The 22,232-nt window shown below is 42.3% G+C and overlaps 1 protein-coding gene across 3 annotated transcripts in view; it reads left to right on the top strand.

The window, feature by feature from the left end:
- Positions 1-2,762: 2,762 nt before the first annotated feature.
- Positions 2,763-22,232, top strand: part of hipk3b (homeodomain interacting protein kinase 3b) — a 41,047-nt gene continuing 21,577 nt past the window's right edge. For 2 of the 3 annotated variants that reach the window (XM_075462232.1, XM_075462216.1), the window contains exons 1-2: positions 2,763-3,143; positions 12,202-13,483. In XM_075462232.1, the coding sequence (XP_075318347.1) occupies positions 3,071-3,143; positions 12,202-13,483 (1,355 nt within the window). In that variant the 5' untranslated portion in view covers positions 2,763-3,070. Of the gene's footprint in view, positions 3,144-3,360; positions 3,556-12,201; positions 13,484-22,232 lie in introns of those variants that run through there. The other variant, XM_075462224.1, reaches the window with a different exon arrangement.

Here is a 22,232-nt window from a genome sequence, read left to right as displayed (position 1 = left end):
GCTACGCCCGCTAGAGCAACAATAACACTTCCGGCTGGTGAGACTCCTTCAAAATAAAAGGCTGTTTCCAAAAGAAAGCCCTGGACAGATCACTGGATCATAAAAAAATAGAAGACGACTATGACCCTAACCCCATGCAAAAAAAGATGCATAATAATACGGATTGTAGTAGAAATGTAAAACATCAGTAAAATTACAAACAAAAGGCGACGCAGAATGTATGAGACACTACATTTCACAATCACCACACACTAGCCATACAAGACATAAAGAAAAGCACAGCCAAAAGATACATAATCAACCAATCTTTGACAAAAACGGACCAAACTGAGGCATGCGACAAAATAAGACGCGAAATGATCAACTATGCACAGATAACGACAGGTAGTGACACAAAATAAACACAGAGATAAAAAAATAAAATAAAATAAATGTGAGCCAGCGTAGAACAAAAAGAGACCACAGTAACCACAGAGAGACAGAAAAATACCATTACTATGCAGACATGTCCAAAAGATGCACAAAATGAAAATTCATGATGCAAAACATGTGATTTACACACAGTTATCAGTCCTGCTGTTGGAAAAAAAAACTATGATACTAATCTTTTTTTTTTCTTCAGGCTTTTGGGTCTCCATTGGATTTGGGGAGGAAATAAATACACAATATTCTAACACCCTAACTCCAAATAGTGAGACTTCTACCGTGAGCCCCCTTTTCTGTGGAACAATGTAAGATCGATCTGTGAAGCAAAATCCTAAATAATCTATCTACTGCAACACAACAAAGGCTTGTTTTGCAGATATCAATGCTGATCGTTTCGTTGGCCAATAGGGGGAGGCAAATGACAGTCACGAAGAGCGCGCGCTTGTATGTGCCCGTCCAAACACCCAAACAGACCAGAGCAGAAGACCACAGAGCGTTTATGGGACACAAGTAAACAAGTCTCTTTTTTTCCCCCAAATAAAACTAAGAAAACTAATTATAATACATAATATGATATACAGCGTGCATGCTTACTTATCATGCATAGTTTCCCTCTATAATTTATTGTGTCCTCATTTTGGGTATGCAAAATCTGAACTTTTTCACAATGTTCGACATTGTTGTTTTTCTCTTCAGTGATCTATTCTTCTCCATTGAGACTGAGAGGAAGAACATAGACTTTATTCCGCTATCTCCACTGTGTCTGCCATGAGGAGGTGAAAGAGTGAACAACAGGCCTTTTTCTCTTATTACTGACCCAGTGGTGTTCACTCATCAGGTGTGTTTACTAGATCAGGTTAGACAAGAGGTGTTCACACCTGCTTTCCAGCTGACCAAGTCTGTTGGTTTGTTGTCCTGGGTGGGACTGATGAGGACTGACAAAGACAAATGCCTTTTGGTGGATTAGATTACAGATGGTCTCTCAGACAAAAGGGGCTTATGAGCAGCTTTCTTGTCAGCTGGGTGCCTCCTGGCAGTCTGAGTAGCAAACTTTAGCTTGTACCCCCCCCCACCACTTACTTCCTTAGGCTCTTGCTGAAAGGCTTTGCTGAAGAGGAAAGCAATTAAAAAAGTGCATCGACCACGGCAAATTTCAGAAACTAATATTGTTCATACTTCAAAGGTTTGTACACCATGGAGCATGAATAGAAATGCTTCAAATCAAAGAATTTCAAATTAGACATTGGACACGAATGCAAAAATATGCAGTTTGCCAATGAATTTATCCTGATAAGCCTTCTCAGCTCTATTTTCTACAACAGAGTTAAAGAGACTGCTGGAGGATGTTATTATTGTCCATCCATCTATCCATCCATTTTCCATACTCACTTAATCCAATTCAGGGTCATGGGGGGGCTGGAGCCTATCCCAGCTACCATTGGGGGAGAGTTGGGGTGTACGCTGGGTAGGTAGCCAGTCTATCACAGAGACAAATGAGACAAACAACTGCACATGCTCACATTCACTCAAAACACAATCACCACCTAAACTAACATGCATGTTTATGGATGGTGGGGGAAAGCTGGAGTACCCAGAGAGAACCCACACATACATGGAGTAAATAGCAAATGCTGTCAAATTCCTTACCTCTGACAACTAGTTATTTAATTCTCATATGAGCCTAAATACATTTACACTAAAAGTTCATTATTTCAAAGCTTGGTCAGACAACTTTGAATTACAGAAATACAAGTTACACAAAGGGATAATTTGCGTAATTACTAATATACTGGATCACAAAACAAACGATCTAATCTGAATATTTTTCAGAACACTTTTCTATTACTTCATCAAACATTGAAAATAATTAACAAAATTTATGTCCAAAACATTTTGAGTCCCACAAGTATTCATTTAATCACAAAGCCCTTTCCCCCTCAATGTAATACGGACTCATTTGGATACATGATTTTTATGATTCTGATCACATAATCCCACTCAAACGTAATCTGTCATTCCCCAAAATCCTGGACATATCTTCAGGTAAACTGAAAAATGTGTATCTCCATCTTATGTTCTCTAAATGTTGCCCTATTCTTGAGAATATGGTGTATTTTTTTTCTCCCAAAAACCCTTCAACCCCCCCCAACCCCTCCCCCCCCCCCCCCAAAAAAAAAACAACAAAAAACAACAACAACAAAAAAACAACAACAGATGATTTCAAATAATTAGAATGTCATTGTGCTGAGCCATATTCCAAGCAAGTCCACTTGTTAATCATCCGTCTTTACGTGCGTACGTGCTGTGTGGTCGATTGCTTTGGACTGAGCGATGCCGTCAGTTCACAAACATTTGCTTCCAGTTGCTCGAGAAAAAGGGACATGTTAGAGGCTGGCAGGGCCGAAGAGCAGCACGTCTAGACAGGGGTAACGGCCACCCGTTCAGAGATGGGCAACGACGCCCAGAGAAGAAGGACACGAATCTGAACTGCGTGTCTACAACCCGAGCTCGGTGTGGTGTTCTTAGACGCTCATATGCAAGAGTTATCTAATGTTTGAAATGTGGGAGATGGTGGCGTTACCGAGAGCGAGCTCTCCCTTCCTGTCGTCTAGGACAAGATGGCAGCAATGCAGGCGAACTGTGCATGGTATGGATTTATGAGTCCATAACATGTTCAGAGAAGCCCTGGATCATACTTATAGTGACTCTATGTGAAGGTAAGCGGCGGGGGGCTGAAGCCTGTCTGTTGGGGGTATCTGTTGATCTAAGCCTTTGAAACGGTAGTTGCAATGTGACGTACTATCAAGTCACAACTTAGCGATAAACTTGGCTAGCGAAGGTTTGGCTGTGTTTTGTCTGTTTACTTCGTACGTGGCAAGCTCAGCCACAACTTTGGCTAATCAGTTTATTAGAGGTTGACTATTTTTGTTATCCTGTGGAACAGCTCTGCTGGCGACGTTGGTGGTAATAATTAACGCGAGGGGACTGACACACAAGCGTTGTCACGGCGACCGGTTGATGTGTGTGTTTTTCTCAATCTTACCAAGGCTATTTGTTTTGGATACCCTTCATCTGCATCCTAATGTTAATCTACCCCAAATGGGCAACATTTACGGAGTGACTTCGTTGGTAAGTTCTGTATCACTTCCTATACCATCACCTAATTGCTTAAAATGGGGCGATGCCACACACAATGGGACGCATGCTTGCTCAAATCATCACATTTTAATATTTGTATTTATTTTTTTCCTTGAATGCCTAATACATGCGAACTGTTTGTAGTATACAGCAAGTGTTCTTTGTGAAATACGCTTGCTAGGCTCGTTGTTACTGCCACACACTGCTGCAAACAATAAAAGCCTGAGCTGTCTCTTCCCTCGCACATCTCGATTATAATCCAAATAGGACGGTTATTGTTTCACTTTATTATACGATTATAGAAAAAATTAACTTGAATTCTCCCTCATTGTCCCATCTCAGGGCTTAAATCTCGTTTATTGCCTCGCACCCATGTCTCCAGAGAAATAGCGACTGCGCTGCGTTAAGCCTAACTTTGCAGAACACTGCCACATATGAGGCAAGGGCTCGACTATTATATAAGACAAAAAGCCTAATAGACATTTGAGTTCTGGCCGTCCCTCATGGTGGGTTCTAACTTGCCCAAAATTGCACAAGATTACTGCTGCGTGCTATTCGGAATGTATCTAACGGTATGCAGAACTGTACAAACCAAGGCTAGCGACTTAAGACTTATTTTAACGTTGGCTTCCGGTTATTAGCTGCCCAATGCTACGAGGACTCGGTGACATTCCTTATTTTACTGTTCACAGTTTAGTTGGACTTCGCAATAACTCGGAGCAGTTTGGCCCCGACACGCCTGGAAAGGAAACCAAGTGGCTCCAATGCAAGTGGAAAAACAAGCGCTTGGAACTAACGCGAAGTTAGTCATACGAAGTGTGCCTCATAGGGCGTCTGCCACAATTAACGGGGCAGTTCTGCGTTAAAGGAGAAGTGTAGGGTTTTACAATTGTTTTCCTGTGCAAGCAAATTACAGCTGTACGCATTTGACATCGTTTTAGTCGGAACTGCTCGAACGCAGGCTGTAAATGTTGCAGGTACCATCATTAAAAATCCCGTTTTCCCTGAAAGCTCACGTGTTTTGTAAAGTGATCAAATGAGAGGAATTCAGCACTGGCCCTGTACTTTCCCAACCTAGCAAGGCTTCATTACCTGGAACTCTTCTGAGTCATCTGTGATGCTTTGTGGCAGATGCAAAAAAAAAAAAAAAAAAGACTTGTAACCAAATGATGCCATTCTGTGGTATGCAGCACAGAAATGAGCCAGTAAACAAAACAGTCAGAGTCCGCGGGAGACCACCATGACAGTGCGTTTTGTGTTGGAACCTAGATCACGAAGGTGATTTGTTGAAGACCTCTGTTATCCCAAGAAGAAGCATCGGTTCCAGCTCCTGTGCGTGGTTACTGCTATACATCTAGTGATCCTGTCAAATCCCAGGATCTTGATAACCTCTGAAACGTCTTTGTCCCAAAAAACTCCCCAAAAACGATGGGGTCAAAAGAGTCAATCTGCTTGTGTGTTCATAGCTGGTGTAATGAGTGTAACACTTTGTGTGATGTTTAGATCAGTGCTCTGCTGATCGACTTTAAATGGTTGGTTGTGGGGGTAGAATTTCAGTGTGTGACTTGATGACAGCCGCTAATACGTGCTCGGAAGATGTATTAGTGTCTCTTCTTTGAGAGTGAAATGGTCATATTTCCCTGCAGCTTATTGAGATGTTTGCTTTCTCATCTGTACTGTCGTCTTTACACTCGAGACAGATGAGTCGCTTTGCTGCGGCCCATCTTTGCAGTGCATCGTGCATTTTCTGAAGCTTGTTGTCATTTTTGCTTTACTAAACCACAAGGAGACTATGTAAAAATGAGTACAGTAAGCTTGAAAAGAGCTATATTTTTTTTCTTCTTTTTTTGCCTCTGAACAGTAGCTAATCTTACTAGGAGAAAACTGCTAAACGACAGTCAGAAGTTCACTGCTGAGATAACACGGGATCACATGCTTTAGAAAATAGAGGGCCTTTTATCTAGTAAGCATAAAAGATCAAGTTCACAAGACGCAGGGAAAGCACCACAGTGTGCATTCAGGTGGAGGGTTCGGGATTTACTGCATGACAGCAAACCCGTGTGTACCGCAAAAGGTATTGGAACAGCACTCAAAACGGAGCGGGAATAAAGTTATTTTCACTGGAAGCCAAAATGCATTTTACTATCTGATCTAAGCGGCAGACAGAATCATTGCATTACATGCTGGATTATTGTGTAGAATCCAGAGCAACCTAACAGAGTGAACAGTACACGAGCCCGTGACATCTGGCCTCTGTCAAAAGTGTGAAGGCCTAATGCATCGCTTGTGGGATGATGGACATTTATAGCTCAGCTTTTGGGAGTCCGAGTTGCGCTCTAATGCTTATCAGCCAATTATTTAATGGTTCTGGTAAATGGAGAATGAGCGCCGCTTTGTACATTGTAAGCAGCCTTCTCCTTGGTTATGTTTCCTTGTCCAAATCCAATATTGACCCAATTAAGACGTTACTCCAAATAAGACACTGCCATTTAAACCGCATTTTCTGATCACCTTAACTTAAAAGTAAGCAATAATCAAATTAAGTCGACCTCAGTCGCATTACGTAGACTCGTATACCCCATTACATAATAGTGCCATTGCGTCCAGTTTGGGGACACAAACTGCTGTTTCACGACGCACGCTGTCGTCTTCAGAGTTGCCGGTTCCGTTTGTTATCGGCGACTTCACACTTTTTATTTTTCTGAAGAACACTGATGCTTGTGTTTCATACATCAGGCTGCTTGTTTCGGTCACAAGACTCGGCATCACTGGCTTCAGCACGGTTCAGTGCTGAGCCGGGATGGCTGCTGTAAAAAGAATTCCCGCTTTTTGGGTGAGTGAGAAACCAAGGTAGGCTCAAATGCTCGTTGCTCTCGAGGATGAGGACATGATTAAAACTTTGAATGGACGCAAACCTGTAGCATGTAAGCTGGAATATAAATGGAACATCCTGTGTGCAGCTCTTGTCGTCTTGTTTAGATTAAGGTCGATTGTGTGCATGTTATTGCTGTGCATGCACACATAGCCAGTGTAAACTCTGTGGAACACTGTTTTCTTTTATTTGTTTGTGAGTTTTATTCCCTTTGGACATTGATTTGATTGATACACCACACAAAGAATATATTCATAGTACTTACACAAAGAGACGATAGAAATACCATACTGCTGGATATCCATTCATTAGTTTTGTGCAAGTGTCATTTTATTAAATGTATTATGTCCGATTCAAAGAAACACAACTAAACAAAGAGACGTCATGACGGCAACTAATATTTGTTTTGCCCTCCTCCCAAAACTGTATACCCATGGCCTCCGTAAATGCCACCTGTTTATGGTTGGTGGGTGTTTTCAGTTTCCTTCAGTTTAGGTTTTGAGTTGGCCGAAGTGGAACGTTTGACTTGAGTACTTTTCCCAAGACCACACGTTTGCTGGAAATGTGCGGCAGCTCTGGAGAACGTGTTGCAATGCCCCAGGAGGAGCCTCATGGCTGATTAGAAGTATCTGGCTTTCGGATGGTAATAATAGCAACAGCTGTTGAGGAAAAGCTGTCTCTTTCTCATTCTTGCGTCGGACTTCTCCTCTGTCCTCCTTTCGGGGCTGAATTCTTGTGGCCAGGCGAGTACGTTTGAATTGGGTTTTTGTGTTGTATTACTGTAAACTGGTATTTAGATTTAGACAGCTAGCAATTAACGTCTCCCTACCACAGCCACAGAGGTTGCAGTCGGGGCATATAGTATATGCTGCAGTATTTGTGTGGCAGTGTAGATTTTGACTTTGCTGCACCGCGTTAGTCCTTAGTTTACCATTTAACATGCGTTGTATTTTTCTCCTCTCAACAATATGAACCAAAATGCCTTGCAGCTGCATTGGCTCTGAGCTGCCACGTAGTTTGAGGAAGGCTAGGTTCGAAACTTCTGAAGATTTTCATCTACAGCAACAGTGTGCTCTGTCTTTTGAAGTGATGGGCTGTTAATTGTATACACTGTGTTGTAAAGTGACTTGCATCTGCAGAGTCTGTACTTTTAGTCACTTGGGTGTGTCTCGTGTACCTTTGACCCTCTGGCTGTTGTCCTTTTGAAATACCCTCTGGGATTACACTCTCAGCCCGCAGCATTTGCTGTGTACGAACCCACTGAGCTGTGCTCTTGTCCGTGTAGAATTGATTTTTTATTTTTTTTCTTTCTCATATAGCGGATGCTATGAAAAGCTCTAGTTTTGAGATGGGAATGAATGAAAGCAAAATAACAGAGATTTGACCATTTGTTTGGATTTTTACACTTTCTGTTTCGCCACAGTACAGCGTGTGTGGGGTTTTCCACTGGTTTCCCACTCATTTTCTATATAAGAACGCATTGTTGAGTCTTGAGTCATGAGAAGAAACATTTGAACGTGGGATATCTGTATTGTGCATGGTAAACTGTAGCTGAATAACCCATTTGCCCTTAAAGCTGCAGTCTGCAGGATTTGTTGTTGTCATACGTAAAGTCCTAATTTTTGGCATTTTAAGAGTTTACATGATCTATCAGAACGCTTGAAGTTGAAAACGGTGACCTCCGTAGTCGCAAAATGCAAGAAATGCTTATTTTTTAACCGAAAAATAAAAAGTTATTCAACTTCCTGTCCCGCCCCATCAAAACACATGAGAACTCGTGCACGTAGACGTGCACGCCAGATGCACGTACACGACTCCTCATTCATCAACTCACCTGTCATTTGCGATCATGGAAGACACAGTAAGTAGACTAGCCCGTAATGAAGTTCAATAGTCCAGATAAATAAGCGTGGGGACGAGCCTACCTTGTATCGCGCGTGCACAATCGGTGATTGACAGGCAGCAGAGCCCAGCTCGTAACCTGATTGGTTACCTTTTACCGGTCCGGTCTGCAATTTTGTAAACAAACCTGCTGGCTTTGGAGGGACCTAGCGGGACATATAGGGGACCTAGAGAACTCATTTTTTTTTGTATTGGGGTATTTAATGTAGTACTTTCAGAATCCCCGGACAGTTCCAGGCATTATGCTTGAAAAAGAGTTGCAGACTGCAGCTTTAAAGCTAATGTGCCATCGGGCAGACTGTTTGATTGTTACAAAAGGTTCTAAAGTGGCCTGTAGACAAAGCAACAAAGTGTAGACCATAAAGAATTTATTTATTTAAGAAATTAAATGATAGATTCGTTAACACTAAAACAGGTTTCAAACAGGCTTTTGTGATGTTTGTTAACACATTTGCACGAGACCAAATGGATTAAAAAACAAAGCCATACTCCCAACATTGGATAGTTTCAAATCGTTAGTAGGTGGGACTACTTTTTTCTTAATAGGCAGAGAGCCTGTTGATGTTTATTATCGTCTGGCATTTGTCCTCCATGCTCAAATGGCCCTGCAGAAGTCTTGGATATTTACTGGCTCCAGGTCTGATTGGCAGCGACGAACCATAACACCCCGACGGTCATGCTCCTTTTCTCTGAGAGTGCTGTGTCACTCGGGCCTAGTTCCAACAAAAGGCTTAAGACACAGGCTTACTGGCTACAGCGTCTTGCATAAATGACAGAAGCATGAACTTGGGGATAGAAAAAAAAAATAAATAAAAAATCGCAGTAGATCCACTTAACCTGTCTGTACAGGAGCTGTCAGCTCAGTCTCAATCCTGCTGTGCGGGAAAGAAAAGGAGTCGGTCGCTTTGTGGGTTAAGGATGTTACTGTTTTAGCTGCTATAATGTCAGTGTGCCTCATAAGAGAAGATCATTTAGACAGAGAAGTAGATTAAAGCCTGTACAGGTTTCTGTATGAGGAAAATGCCTTTAAAGGTCCGGATTTTTATTTTATTTTGTTTATTTTGATGTAGCCACGTCTTACGGGAAAATCTGTTGAAAGCAAACCAGTTTGTCACTCGCCTGCTGATGTGTGTGTGTGTGTGTGTGTGTGTGTGTGTGTGTGTTTTTTTTTTTTTTTTGTCATTGATTGGATTCGTTCATCTACTTTAAATAGATAGTATTTTAATTGATTTATGTTTTTTTTAAATTCCATTAAGGTTGCTCAGGTCAGGACTTTTGGGACCGGCGGGGTCAGCCAATACTGATCACACACCGTTGATCACGTGGTGTGTTTTAAAGCCTTTGATTTATCATCTATTTATCATCTTTGCAATGCACTATTTTTAACAACCTCCTGTGCCAAGTATTACATTAAAGAGGTGAGAAGGTGTCATGATTTTACGGCAGCTGATTTATTGTTGGGCAACATGTGCGTCATATCACCATCTTGAACCACAGCGTCCTGTTCTTGATTCCTGGGAACAGATTAGAGCTTAAAGGTATAGTTTTGCTTGTATGTAATAAGTCACATTGAACCCAACCTTTTGTGCCCTACACATTGAATGCAGCACTGATTGGCTACTGTCACGCATTTAACTGGAACGTGCTGCTTTTTCTTTGTGTCCTGTTCTTCTGCGTTTGGACTGCATCTAACAGATTTGATGATTCTGGTGAGAGGTTGTCGCTTGTTTTCCTTTTTAAAAAAAAAAAAAAAAAAAAAAAAAAAAAATTATTATTAAAAGTATTATCAGTTAAATGTAAATATAGCTGTGGTGTTTAAATGTGATGTGGGGTCATGATATCTTCAAACTGAAGGAAAGAGACTAAATGTTGTTGTAGTTGTTGTAGTAGCTTCATTTTTACACCAGGAGCGTGTCAGAAGGGGCCGAGTGTTGTTTATACAACCGTAACGGTCAAGTAAAATCCATGTTTCTCTTGTACCCAACAACTTGCTTTCAACTTCCCAAACTCCTGCTCTGAATTTCCACACTTTATCCCATCTGGACTTAGCCTCTCATTAAAAACTTTTTTCACGGTGTTAGATAACACTGTGCAAAAGCAGTTGCTGAAGCTCCCGTTATCCTCGGTAAAAATATTCTGACTGCTGGATTTTCTGACCTTACGCTGCCAGTTGTGTGGGTGTAGTGATGTAAAAATCAGGCGTCTGCACAGGATATTAATTTTGATAATTGACCAGATTTTCTATGGTGTTGTTCTGTTTGGCTTCCGCCTCATCTAGTCTGTGGTGGTTGATGCTTTTGTTAAAAATAGACCAAGCGCGTATTTTTACTCGGTGCTAAGCTGCTTCTGGGATGGTGCCGCTGCCCTTTTTGGCGGAAACGCAAATGTTGCACCGAGTGGCCACTGTCAACTCCAGCGATTGTGTTGGGGAGCCAGAATGCATTGTAGCTATATTGGCTCAAAACAAAGGGTTAGACAAAAGAAAAACTATGTTGCCATAGGGGACATTATGTGGCAATTAAAACCAGCCAACTTAAAGTCTAATCAAGGCCAGTATAAGTACCTTTAAGATTTATGAGATAGAAAATAAAAAATGGTTGTGCCACTGCTTGGCTGTCAGACTTGATGGCTTTCAGACTTTTATTTGACTCTTATGGTCAACTGTCTGAGCCCTGCTTGGCATGATTTAATGAAGTGTTTAAGTGTTTCTAATGGTGCGGATGGTAACCTGGGGGATTATTGTGCAAATAGCTGTCAAGACAATGGGTTGAACTTATCTTGCTGCTTAGAATAGACTCAGAGGGATAGTTCGTGGTGTTAGTGTTATCTTAAGACAAGTGTGCTCTCCACCAGGGATATTTATTTTCGGATACTCCGAGTGACTAACAGCCTCATATCTAACTCACTTGGGTGTTCCAGACTTTTAAAAACCTAATAAATAAGGCATTAAGAATAGTAATGGGCCTGTTGAGACTTGCTTGTCATACTGTAAAAACATTGATGAAGATTTGTTGGCTTTTGTTTTTAGACCAACACGGTCCTGTAAATGTAATGCTGATTAACTCTTGAGCCGAGCAGCTTCGATATCAGTGAATATTCCCCTGGAATGAAAGTAGGTCATAAGCTCCAGTTCTGTACACAGACGGTGTCTGATAAGGTCACTGGGCTTCACTATTGTTTTCAAAGATGATCATAATTATGAAACTTGTTGCATTACTTCTCCGTGGGCCTGATGATGCTTTGTGACTTTGTTTTGCTCTGTTTGTCTATCGCTCATCCTCTCTGCTGGTTGCCTAGAGACCTGCAGTTTGGATGCATGGAAATGGCAGGAATAGGTCAGTCAAACCTTTGAGAAGTTAGTCATCTGTGGAGTGTTGTGTGGAGGTGTTGGAGCTAAACAAGCAAACTTGTTAAACAAGTTGTTGATATTTTATTGTTGTACAACGTGGGTTTGTAGTTAAGGATGATGCCTGCCTGTGATCCCACAGCATGCGTAGATTTTAACCTTCAAGGAAGGAGGGCTGCTGCTTTTTAAAAATTTATTTAAAATTTTATATACTTTTTTTTAATTCGCCCCAAGTTTAATCATGACAAGGAGGGAAAAAACATCGAAATAGGATTGCTGACTTTTGAACTTGAGTCAACAAAGACGCAAAGATCCTGGTGTGTAGTCATTTTAAATGATGATGTAACAGCAAAATTGTTTTGGTATTGTTCAATCTGCTTTGCAGTACTGTTGCCAAGTTTAAATGAGCTTTGCTCCTGCTGGCCTGTGTCTTTCAAAATTACACCTTTCAAAGTGTCACGGGGCAAAGTTGATTTCTGTGGATCTAACGACCTGTCGCTTTATTCTCTCTCTGCAGGTATGGCCTCACAAGTCTTGGTCTACCCACCACACGTTTATCAAACCCAGACAAGTGCCTTTAGCAGTGTGAAGAAACTCAAAGTTGAGCCCAGCAGCTGTGTGTACCATGAGAGGGCACACCCGCGGACTTATCTGAACAGCAGAACCCTTGGCATCGTGCACCCAACTAAACAAGCCCACTCGTTTGTGAACCGAGACTTGGCAGTGGGCCTGAGAGTACGTGGAGGTCAGGAGTACCCAGTGCAGACGGTGGTGGTGCGTGGCGTACAAAGACAGCAGCCCAGTAAAAGAGGAGCAGGACCAGGCCCTCTGGTGGCCCAGCAGCGACAGGAGGTGGGGGCGGTCCACTCACGGGGCAAGGAGCAGCAACATCAGACAGACATAGCAAGTGGGAGCAGCAGTGGAGCAACAGGGGCAGGGGGAGGGGGAAGGGGACAGGGCTGCAGTGGAGGAGTTGAGGGAGGGGGAGAGGAGGAGGGAGACGGAGAAGAGACCTGTGAAGGTTTGAACTCACCTGACAGCTCTCAGCGATGTGGGCTGAAACGTAAAAGCGAGGAGCTGGATAACCGAGGGAGCACCATGCAGATTGTGGAGGAACTGTCAATGTTGCCCGCCATGTTGCACACGACGAATGTGGGGAACGCAGCCGTGACGGCGCCAGCGGCTGTTGGGGCTGGAGGGTGCCCCCCCAAACAGGGTGTGGGTGCAGGTGGAGCAGACGGGGACTATCAGGTAGTACAGCATGAAGTCCTGTGTTCCCTGAAGAATACTTACGAAGTGCTGGATTTCTTGGGACGTGGCACATTTGGCCAGGTAGTAAAGTGCTGGAAGAGGGGCACAGGTGAGGTGGTGGCTGTGAAGATCCTGAAGAATCACCCTTCTTATGCACGGCAGGGTCAAATTGAAGTCGGCATCCTCGCTCGCCTGAGTGGGGAGAACGCAGACGAGCACAACCTGGTGCGAGCCTTTGAATGCTTCCAGCACCGCAGCCACACCTGCCTGGTATTCGAGATGCTCGAGCAGAACCTGTACGATTTCCTGAAGCAAAATAAGTTCAGCCCGCTCCCCCTGAAAGTGATCAGACCTGTGCTACAGCAGGTAGCCACAGCTCTGAAAAAGTTGAAGAGCATGGGTCTGATCCACGCAGACCTCAAGCCAGAGAACATAATGCTGGTGGACCCAGTGAGGCAGCCCTATAGGGTGAAGGTGATAGACTTTGGCTCAGCCAGTCACGTGTCCAAAGCAGTGTGTTCGACGTACCTCCAGTCTCGGTACTATAGGTGAGTACAAAATAGGATAAGAAAACTTTTTTTCTTTTTTCTTTTTTTCATATCAAAACAGGTTTTAGTCATTTAAATTTCAAATAGACTATTTTGTGTCCAGGCTGCCTTATTAAGTTTAAAAAAAAAAAAAAAAATGCCCTTCCTCTTGCAAAACAAGGAAATGCCACCCATACTGCACAACATCCTGCTTATTTGGGAACCACCTGCCCTAGATGGGAAAAAAATGTGACCTTGCAGGGTTTATTTGCCAACAGAAATCTGGCCTCTCGTGTCCCCGCCGCTTGCAAAAAGTTGGTTAAAACAAACGTTTGACTCTGTCGATATTGATTGTATTCTTTGCAGAGCTGAGGTGGTGTTACGAGTTTAGAGGATTTCTAGAGATTAGGTTGTGATTTAAAGAAAAAAAAAAAAAAGGATTAGCATGTATCTGAAAACTGATACTATTACACAGTTTGTACAGTTGGAATTACTCAAGAAAGGTGGGGAAAGAAATGGCTAAATTTCATGCCAAACATCCGGTTCCTTTTGTTTTTCTAAGGATGCGTCTGTTTGTGATGGTCTTGGACATGTTAGGAAAAATGGGTACCTTTTAGTGTGATCGATTAGGGAAAACAGGTCTGAATGATAACAGCTGTTGTGTAATAGCTTGGAAGAGCACAGTTCGGTTTGTGGTTTGCACCATTTTGTAGTTTGCACAGAGAATTTGAGCTGATAAGAAGCCATTTTGTGCTTAATAGACTTAATAATAGTCTTTTTTTTAGGCCTGTGCAACTGACATAATATTTTGTGTGTGAATGCGTGTATGTCCGCGTCCCTGGGCGCAGGGCCTATAAAATGAGTTGACTTTGAGGAAGTCGTAAAGCTGCTCCGTTATCTTATAATCTGGCATGGTAAAGGTACACCTTTGTTTGGGATGCCTGTATGTGCTGCTAACAGCCTGCGAACCGCCACGGTCATCACGGTGGGATTTGGTGTAAATTTTGACTGCAAGAAACTCACTATGTTAACAATAGAAATGGAGAAAAAAACAAAACAAAAAAAAACATTGTACTGGTGGTGCAGATCTTTATACCAGCAGGCAGCTTTTACCATAAGAGGAAAGAAAGCCTTGTCCTGCTCATTATCCTGTTATATCTTTCTGCTTGTTCTGTCTTTTAGGATGTCATCACTGCATCGACTTTATGCTGTGCAGTCATTTTGATTTGTGCTTTTACACTGTGAGCAATCTTTTGTGTGTGTTCTTAGATTGCTAGTTCACAGTACTTCAGGATGTGATCGCTTTGAGATATTAATCGAGTTGGTTATTATTAACCTTTTCCATGTTGAGATTTTCTGTGTGTATCCCAGTAATTAGGCGGAGATGTGTTCAGGGAGAAGGGTGCTCACAGATTGTTTGTGATTAAAACTCGGCTTCTGAGCCAATGAGAATGGACTGGGATTTTACGGGGCACTTTCAGTACTAGCTGTCACAGATAGCAGCATTTACATGGCATTTAGATCATTTCCAACGCCCGCACACTAAAGTGGTGAAGCAGCAGGGAATTCGTACTATCAATGGAAATAGATGCAAATGGGGCTTTCGATGTCGACCCACATTTGTATTTGTCGTAGATTTTCTCACTTTATGACACGGGCAGACAGGGCTCACTTTGACCCACTAATGTGAGTCAAAAAAGAAAACTTGCCAGTTACACTTAATTATTGCTATCTTAACATAAAGTGCCATTATGTTCTTGTCAATGCGCTTCTATTTCAGGAAGTTGCTAAAAAAAGAACTGTCATACTTTGCTGTGCTTTTGTGGAGGAGGAAGTCAACATCGCAGCTGTTACGGTTTGTCAGCTCCACTTTGGCGACCGGCGGTTTCTCACAAGTCTTGCGTGGTCGTGTATTTTGATACAGTGCACATCAGAAATGCTGAATGACTACAAAGGGTTTTGTCTGTCGCCACTAGAATCAATTTGTTCCGTGCCAGAGAAGCGGCCTCAGAAGAACTGTATTTATGCGTTTTAATTTTCCTTTTCATGTTTGACTATTTACAGCCAGGGGTTGGATCCACACCTAAGGAACAGGCAGCAGTGTGCAAGTCTCACTTCAAGTGCTTAGACTCGGCTTTAATTTGAGCCTATGTAGGAAAACAGCAAGAACTGCGCGGGAGACATCGCCCTTTTCAAATCTGATAATTTGATAGTTTATGTGAAACCCTTTGTCAGCAGGTAGACGTGTAGGCTGCGTTAGGATTGCACACGATAATGGGTTCCAAAGGAAGCCAAACCGAGAAGAAAAAATCTCCCTATGCCGTATATCAGAGCAAAAGGGAGAAGTCTTGGGTTCCCCTCACAAGGACATATTGTGCTTATGCTTTCATTGCAGCGAGTATTAATCATATTTATTCTCTGGAAGTAGAAATGGCCATCTCAGTTGTTTAGTCACTGCCAAGGTGAGCAGTCATGTCGGGGACACGTTTGTACCAGAACTCATGAGCAGAGGGTGTTTCCTTCGAAAACCCTCTGGGCATTTTTACAGTTTCCGTCAATCTTTTCCTGAATACGTATGCAACCTCAAAATAAGCATCGAAAAGTCTTTTTCAGAAATTGAGGGCTTTATTTTAATGCTAGGACGTAATAATCTCCTCACCGTGGTATACTATTCCTAGCCTTGAACCATGAAACCCAGTGAGAAGTTTGAATATTGTTAAGCTGAAAATTGAAGTCCTATAAAGAGTATGCGAAAGTAGAAGTTCTTGGTTTAAGAATTATATATTTTGTTGTTAAATTCCCCTCATTAGTTTATCAACCGTTCTGCTTTTCGCACCTCTTTGCTAATTGCCACTGATCTTTGTAGATTGCTTTGGTTATCATTGCACTGAACCGGCGCGGCCCTCATAGATCAGCAAAATGTCGGCAGACCACCTGTCAGGCACACCGCACCCATCGGCTTTTTTTCTGGACGGCATCCTCGTGCTTACTTGCATGGCTTAGTAAATTTTAGTTATTTAAAGACCTATATCTCACACGAGGTTCTTTCAGTATTCATTTAGACAAACTCAAATCAAAGTCTTCTTGCTTGACGGCACCCAACCCCCCCCCCCCCCCCCCCCCCCAAAAAAAAAAAGAAATTCCAATACATAATTATGTGAGTATTATTGATTTAGATTTTATTCACGTCTCCGGACAAGATTGTGATAAGGACATCGCACTAATAGAGCGCTGTTGCCCCTCTGTAGCTTGTACCCCTTTTTTGGAGATAGGAATATGCAGAGCATAATGTGAAGGAAGATCGTTGCTGAGGCTGAGAGTGGAGGGCTGCTTAAAATAGCTCATGGGACGCTGGCCAGTGTGCTTTGACTTCTATAGATGGTGAAACACATAGGCAGCCAAAATGAAATAAGGACGGCTTGAAACACCGGAGAGCTCTGACTTATTCGCTCAAGGTCAACCGGCTCGACAACGTCAGCTGTTTAGGTTTACACATGTCAATGTGCATTATGCGTGTTTTCATATTGCGCACTACACAAAATATTGTGACACCTCAAATCCATCACCAACCCTTAACCAATAACTTCTTGCACACACAAGAGCCCCTTAGCCAATTCCACAGTTTACAAGCATTTGGCTGGTGGCCACTGGTAATTTGCCACACAGGTCTGCCCAGTCAGCTGAGCTGGAAATCTCACAGCTTCACCGCAAGAACGACATTTTACATTCTTCCATTAACCTGTGGTTCAATTTGAATCAGTTTTCCAATGTTAAAGGGGTGTCTTGAGATCAGTGAATGCTGTTTTCTGCCTCTTAAATTGAGCTAATCTTGTTGCCAATCGCAAGCCACCTTGGGGACAAATACCCCTCTTTGCTTGGAATATTGGAACACTGAAAACATATATATGAAAAAGACTGGTGGGACTGATACAGGCAGATTTCAGTTGGAAATGCGTCTAATCTAGATTGTCTGTGGTCGATGAAAGCTTAAGCTGTATTAACTCATAGAATATTTGGACAAAGATTCACTTTTCCCTGAAAAGTATGTCTGTGAGGAAGTAATCCCCCTGAGCTTTAAAGTTTTATTCTGTTTGGGGGTACAAAAGCATCTCCTCCTTATGAACTGTGCACTGTGTATTTCTCTTCATTTGGATGAACCAGTTTGCACTGGCTTGCAGTTTTTCTCTTGGCAAATAGCTAAGTTTGAATCATTGCTAGTTCTTATGGAACTGTTTTTGTGGCATCTAATTATTTATTGATAAGATGTGAGAGCTTGGCTGCGGGCGATGTCATGTATTTCTACTGATTTTTGGACTATGCAAAATGACTTGTAACGTGATGTTTGACATGAGAATGAACAACTCTGTATCATCTCAGTTATGAGCTCGCAGGTTTAGAAAAAAAAAAACGCTCGCTGTTATCTCTTTTCTTCCTATTCTTTGTTGATGGCGGGCGTCACGTGTCTGTGAGAACTGTTCATAATGTCTGCAACGGACGATTCTACTGGTGTTGTGAAAATGCTGAAATGGTTGTGTTCGTGTATATACCTTAAGCTGCTGCATTCATCAGCTGTGGGATCCCTTTATGATGAGTGTTTTGTCAACTCTGCTAAACTGAGCGTTTTTTATTTGTTGCTTTGTGTTTGATATGTGTAAATGTTAGCTTGGTGACCACCTGATTGCAGGCGGTTTCCGCAGGAATATTGTTAATACTAATAACAGGGATCTACAGCTTAACAGCAAACGCTCGTCTTTTCAGTGTGCCCGTAGGAGCCGATGGGCGATCTGTTCACACGCGATAGGGAAAATGAACAGTGCTTGAAGTTTAAGAGTACCTTTCTAATACCAGAAAGTCTGAGTTCTTGTTTTTCTTTGGACAGGAGTGGTTATTGTGCAAAATGCGTGTTCACTTTGAAATCTAATCTCTCATAACTCGGGCTGAGCTGCTCGCAGCTCTTTACTTTTTTTAATTTTTATTCCCAATGCCGTTTATATGTTTGGTTTAAGTGTGTGTTTTCTACTTGTATTACAGCTGACTCATTTTTGTATGTACATGATTAAATTCTATGCATCAGCATTCAAAAAAATCCCTCCAAGTGGACTTGTCAGTTTTCAGCAGTTCATTGTGTCTAAGAATTTTCCTTATTGGCATGGCCGATTTTTTTTTTTTTTTTTTTTTTAATTTTTATTTTATTTTTTAATTTTTTAATTTTTAATTTTTTTAATTCTTTGTCTCCCATCAAAGCAACTGAGGATTTCCCACCCGGCTCCATGTAAGCATATCGAGTGGTTTACGTCAGTTAAATGTGTCTAAAGCTTTGTATCTATAATCTAAGGTCTGAGTAGATCAGAGTGCACATGCTCCCTCCTATCTTTGCTACGCTGCCTCTGTGTTGCACTTAATAATGCAGGATGCCCTGAGTGTGTAGAATTACAGTTCCTGGAAGGGGGGGATGCAGTAAGGCTCTCATAACATGGAGTCACCATGCTGCAGGTTTTCCTTTATGGCTGAGCTGATATCGACTGTTGTGGAGACCAGCTGAGTTTCTCTCGCTCTCCTTTCGATTTAAAGACGTGTTAGCATGCGGTGGCAAACGGCAAGACTACCTCTCAGTGTGAAGCCATCCTTATTTGCTTTTCTGTGAGAACTTTACACTTTGTCCCTCCCTTTGAGGACAGAACAGGGTGGATCACAGGGCTATTTCTGGACTTTGAGATAATGGCCATGAATAAAGAATAAAGATGGACTTAATTTCTCTTCTCTGCTGTTATTGCAACCCGTAAGACTTGTGGAAGTGCAGTTTTTTTTTCTTCTTCTTTTCATTGATGAGAAAAACTTGGAAAAAGACTGATAAATGTTCTGCATAACAAAGGAGCACTCCTGTTTGGGAAAGGGGTTTGCCTCATGTCTTACGGCTAAGCTGGTTGTATTTACTTTGAGGACAGGGCGATACATGCCACTGTTTTTAAAGCTTGGCTTTACTCGAGAGCAAATCCACTCCATGTAAACGCCCGTTTCTGTTGCTCCAAAGCAGCCGGGGATACACTGAAAGTCAGCAGTACCCAGTGGATTAATAACGAAGACGCAGAAATGCAGAGTGAGAAGCAGTAGGAAGGCAAACTGGTTTCACTGTTTGTCCGTTCACTGGCCGGAAATCAAAACAGATCAGCTAAATCATTTTACAATGTTTGATTTGTCCTTCCAAACCCTCTCGAGTCAACAAATTTTGTGCATACATATAACCTTGTTTGCACTGGTCATACAACTATAACATTGTCTCACTCTTTATCATCTTTATGATCAAGGATCTTTGAGCAGGAAAAAGGGAGACGGGCGCCTTGAAGGGAAGCAGCTACCTTTGTGTTTCGGCCTCTTCCAAATGAAAACTTTCCATCAATGCTCCAGCTTGTTTGGGGTTCATTTTGGGATTTGCCGTCGTGGTGTCGTACCTGCAGCGTGGGCAGGCGATACTTGGCACGGTGGTGCCTCGGCGCAGGATCTGCCTTTGATGCAGTAGTTTTGCTCAGCATTTGTACTCGAGGATTTGTTAGACGTGGATTCTTTAAAAGGAAAGAAAGAAGCCAGTGCGGAGCTTGTTTAGTGACTTTACTAAAAATCAAATGTTTTCCACTGAGTCGGCCTGAAATTCCCTCATAAAATCTATTAATAACCGCTGAAAGCTTATTCACAAAATCTCTAACTTTGAGGAACTTTCATTTGAAGTGGAGCGATTTAAACATTGAAGATATGTAGGAGTGAGCCGTGAACTGGAGGGATTAAAAAAGGAACTGAAAATACTGCTGGCGGATTCAGAAAGTTCTTTGAAGATTCTGTGTTTCCTTCAGACGTGTGTTTCACACGTTTCACAGGAGGCTCTACAGAAACCTTTGAGGTTGTGAGGAGAAAGTGATATTGCAGAAGACTCGTGTCTCTTTCATAGTCATTCATTTGCAATCAGCAGACCTGACATGCATCCCTCTGTGCTGTGGCTGAGCAGATAAACACAATCAGCTTTTGTATATTTACAGTCCTCTAAAGCATTAAAATCAGATCGACTCCATTGAACAAACTTTGAAAGTGTAATCATATCGCGTTTTTGTTTTGAGTTACGATAAAACCCGAGTTGTGTTTGGATAAATCGCCTCCCGTTAAGGTGGAGCTTTGGGCCATCGCGTCATTGCTTATGATAGTTTCACTCTTGCCTGTTTTAAACCCAGCTGTCCTGGCTGTCATTCCGTGCCCACCCTGTCCTCTCATTTTACATGTCACTGGAGTACCAGTCTATCACCTGGCTCTTTGTTGTGCACGTCCTCTTCTTTTGTGGTTCCTGCACGTGGCCGTTAACGCTCACGAGGCGTCTTCCCCTCGATCATTTACTGGTCCGTCTGCTCGTACGTCACATCCTCAGGATGGAAAACGGGTTCAGTTTCATTGGATGACAGTGACGCTTTACTTGCATTGATTAGGACGGAGCTGTGCAACCATAGCAACATCCACTTATCCCTTCAAATGAAAGGGATAACTGGGAAAACTGGCTGTTTTCTGTTTTGCTCTCCTTATTTCTGTTGTGATTGTGCGTGTGTCCCCGATTTCACTTAAATTTTAGTTGTAATCTGTAGTATACTGACCAGGAACAGATTAACATGGCTTTTATTCCCTGCTCTGTCTAGGTTTTGATTTCTATGACTATTAAAAACACAGGTTCTTGTAGGGAAAAAAAAAGAGTGAAACAAATATCCTCTCTAAGGTCATAATATTGAATTCTTTTCATAGTCATAGCACTTGGTTTGATTGTGGAAGGATTGCTCAGAGAAGGTCGTCGGCGCCTGCATAAACACTTTAATCCAGTGAATCTTACTAACATAAATGAGTTTGGTCTTTTGCTGTCGTTGCCAGTGAGAGATGATCAGTTTTTGGTCAGAAGGACACGGACAACTCGACGTGGAAAGGCCACGGTCGGGATTTGAATCAGGAACTTTTTTCCTGTGAGGCAACGGTATCAACCATCGCACCACCATGTAGTCCCCTCTTAAGAACTAGACCGATCTAATAAACCCTTTAGCGCCGCTCAGTCCCTCAATATATCCATTTATCCTCCTGACAAATGTCTGATTGTGTTGATGTTTTGTAGGGCGTGCAATATTTAAAAAATTTCCATTAGCCTCCGCAGTCCAACAGCTAGCAACTGCTGGTATATTTACGGAGCTATTTGTGCCGCACGCACAGTGGAGTCCTGTCAATTTATAGGTCGTAAAAAAAAAAAAAAATGGATGTGGTCATCCACAGTCAGCTGTTAAGCCGATGAGGAAGTGCAATATAACTGATGAGTGTTGGGCGCCGTCTCCAAAACATGCCTCAGTCCAAGCTTCAGTGTTGTTATAAGAAGCTTCTATTTCTTTCATGAAATACTGTGTCTGCAAAATTTCCCCACAGGTCATTAAGGTTTCATCAGCTACATGCACTCATTCTGATTTGAAAGCGATTCAATTGATGTCAAATTCCTCAAAGATATCTATATTTGACAGCTTGTTAAGTGTCACTCTCCAGCGCCACCTTCCCGTCCAAATATGGTGACTTCCAGCTTCCGACATGTGCTGCAGTGCTGCTAACGCTAACACAGTAGGTGTGAGACTCGTACAGTTGACATCCTGTCGTGCCACATGTCCGTGATGTCATGCATTGAACGGCAAATTCTTAATATCAAAATATCGCCCCTGCAAAACCAGCTGCCAGTGGATTTAGCCAATCACTGAGAGCCTATATATTCATC

The sequence above is a fragment of the Odontesthes bonariensis genome, chromosome 1, assembly GCF_027942865.1.
Source record: "Odontesthes bonariensis isolate fOdoBon6 chromosome 1, fOdoBon6.hap1, whole genome shotgun sequence".
Classification (NCBI taxonomy): domain Eukaryota; kingdom Metazoa; phylum Chordata; class Actinopteri; order Atheriniformes; family Atherinopsidae; genus Odontesthes; species Odontesthes bonariensis.
The sequence above is the reverse complement of the archived record's forward strand: the minus strand, read 5'-3'. Positions and strand labels throughout refer to the sequence as shown.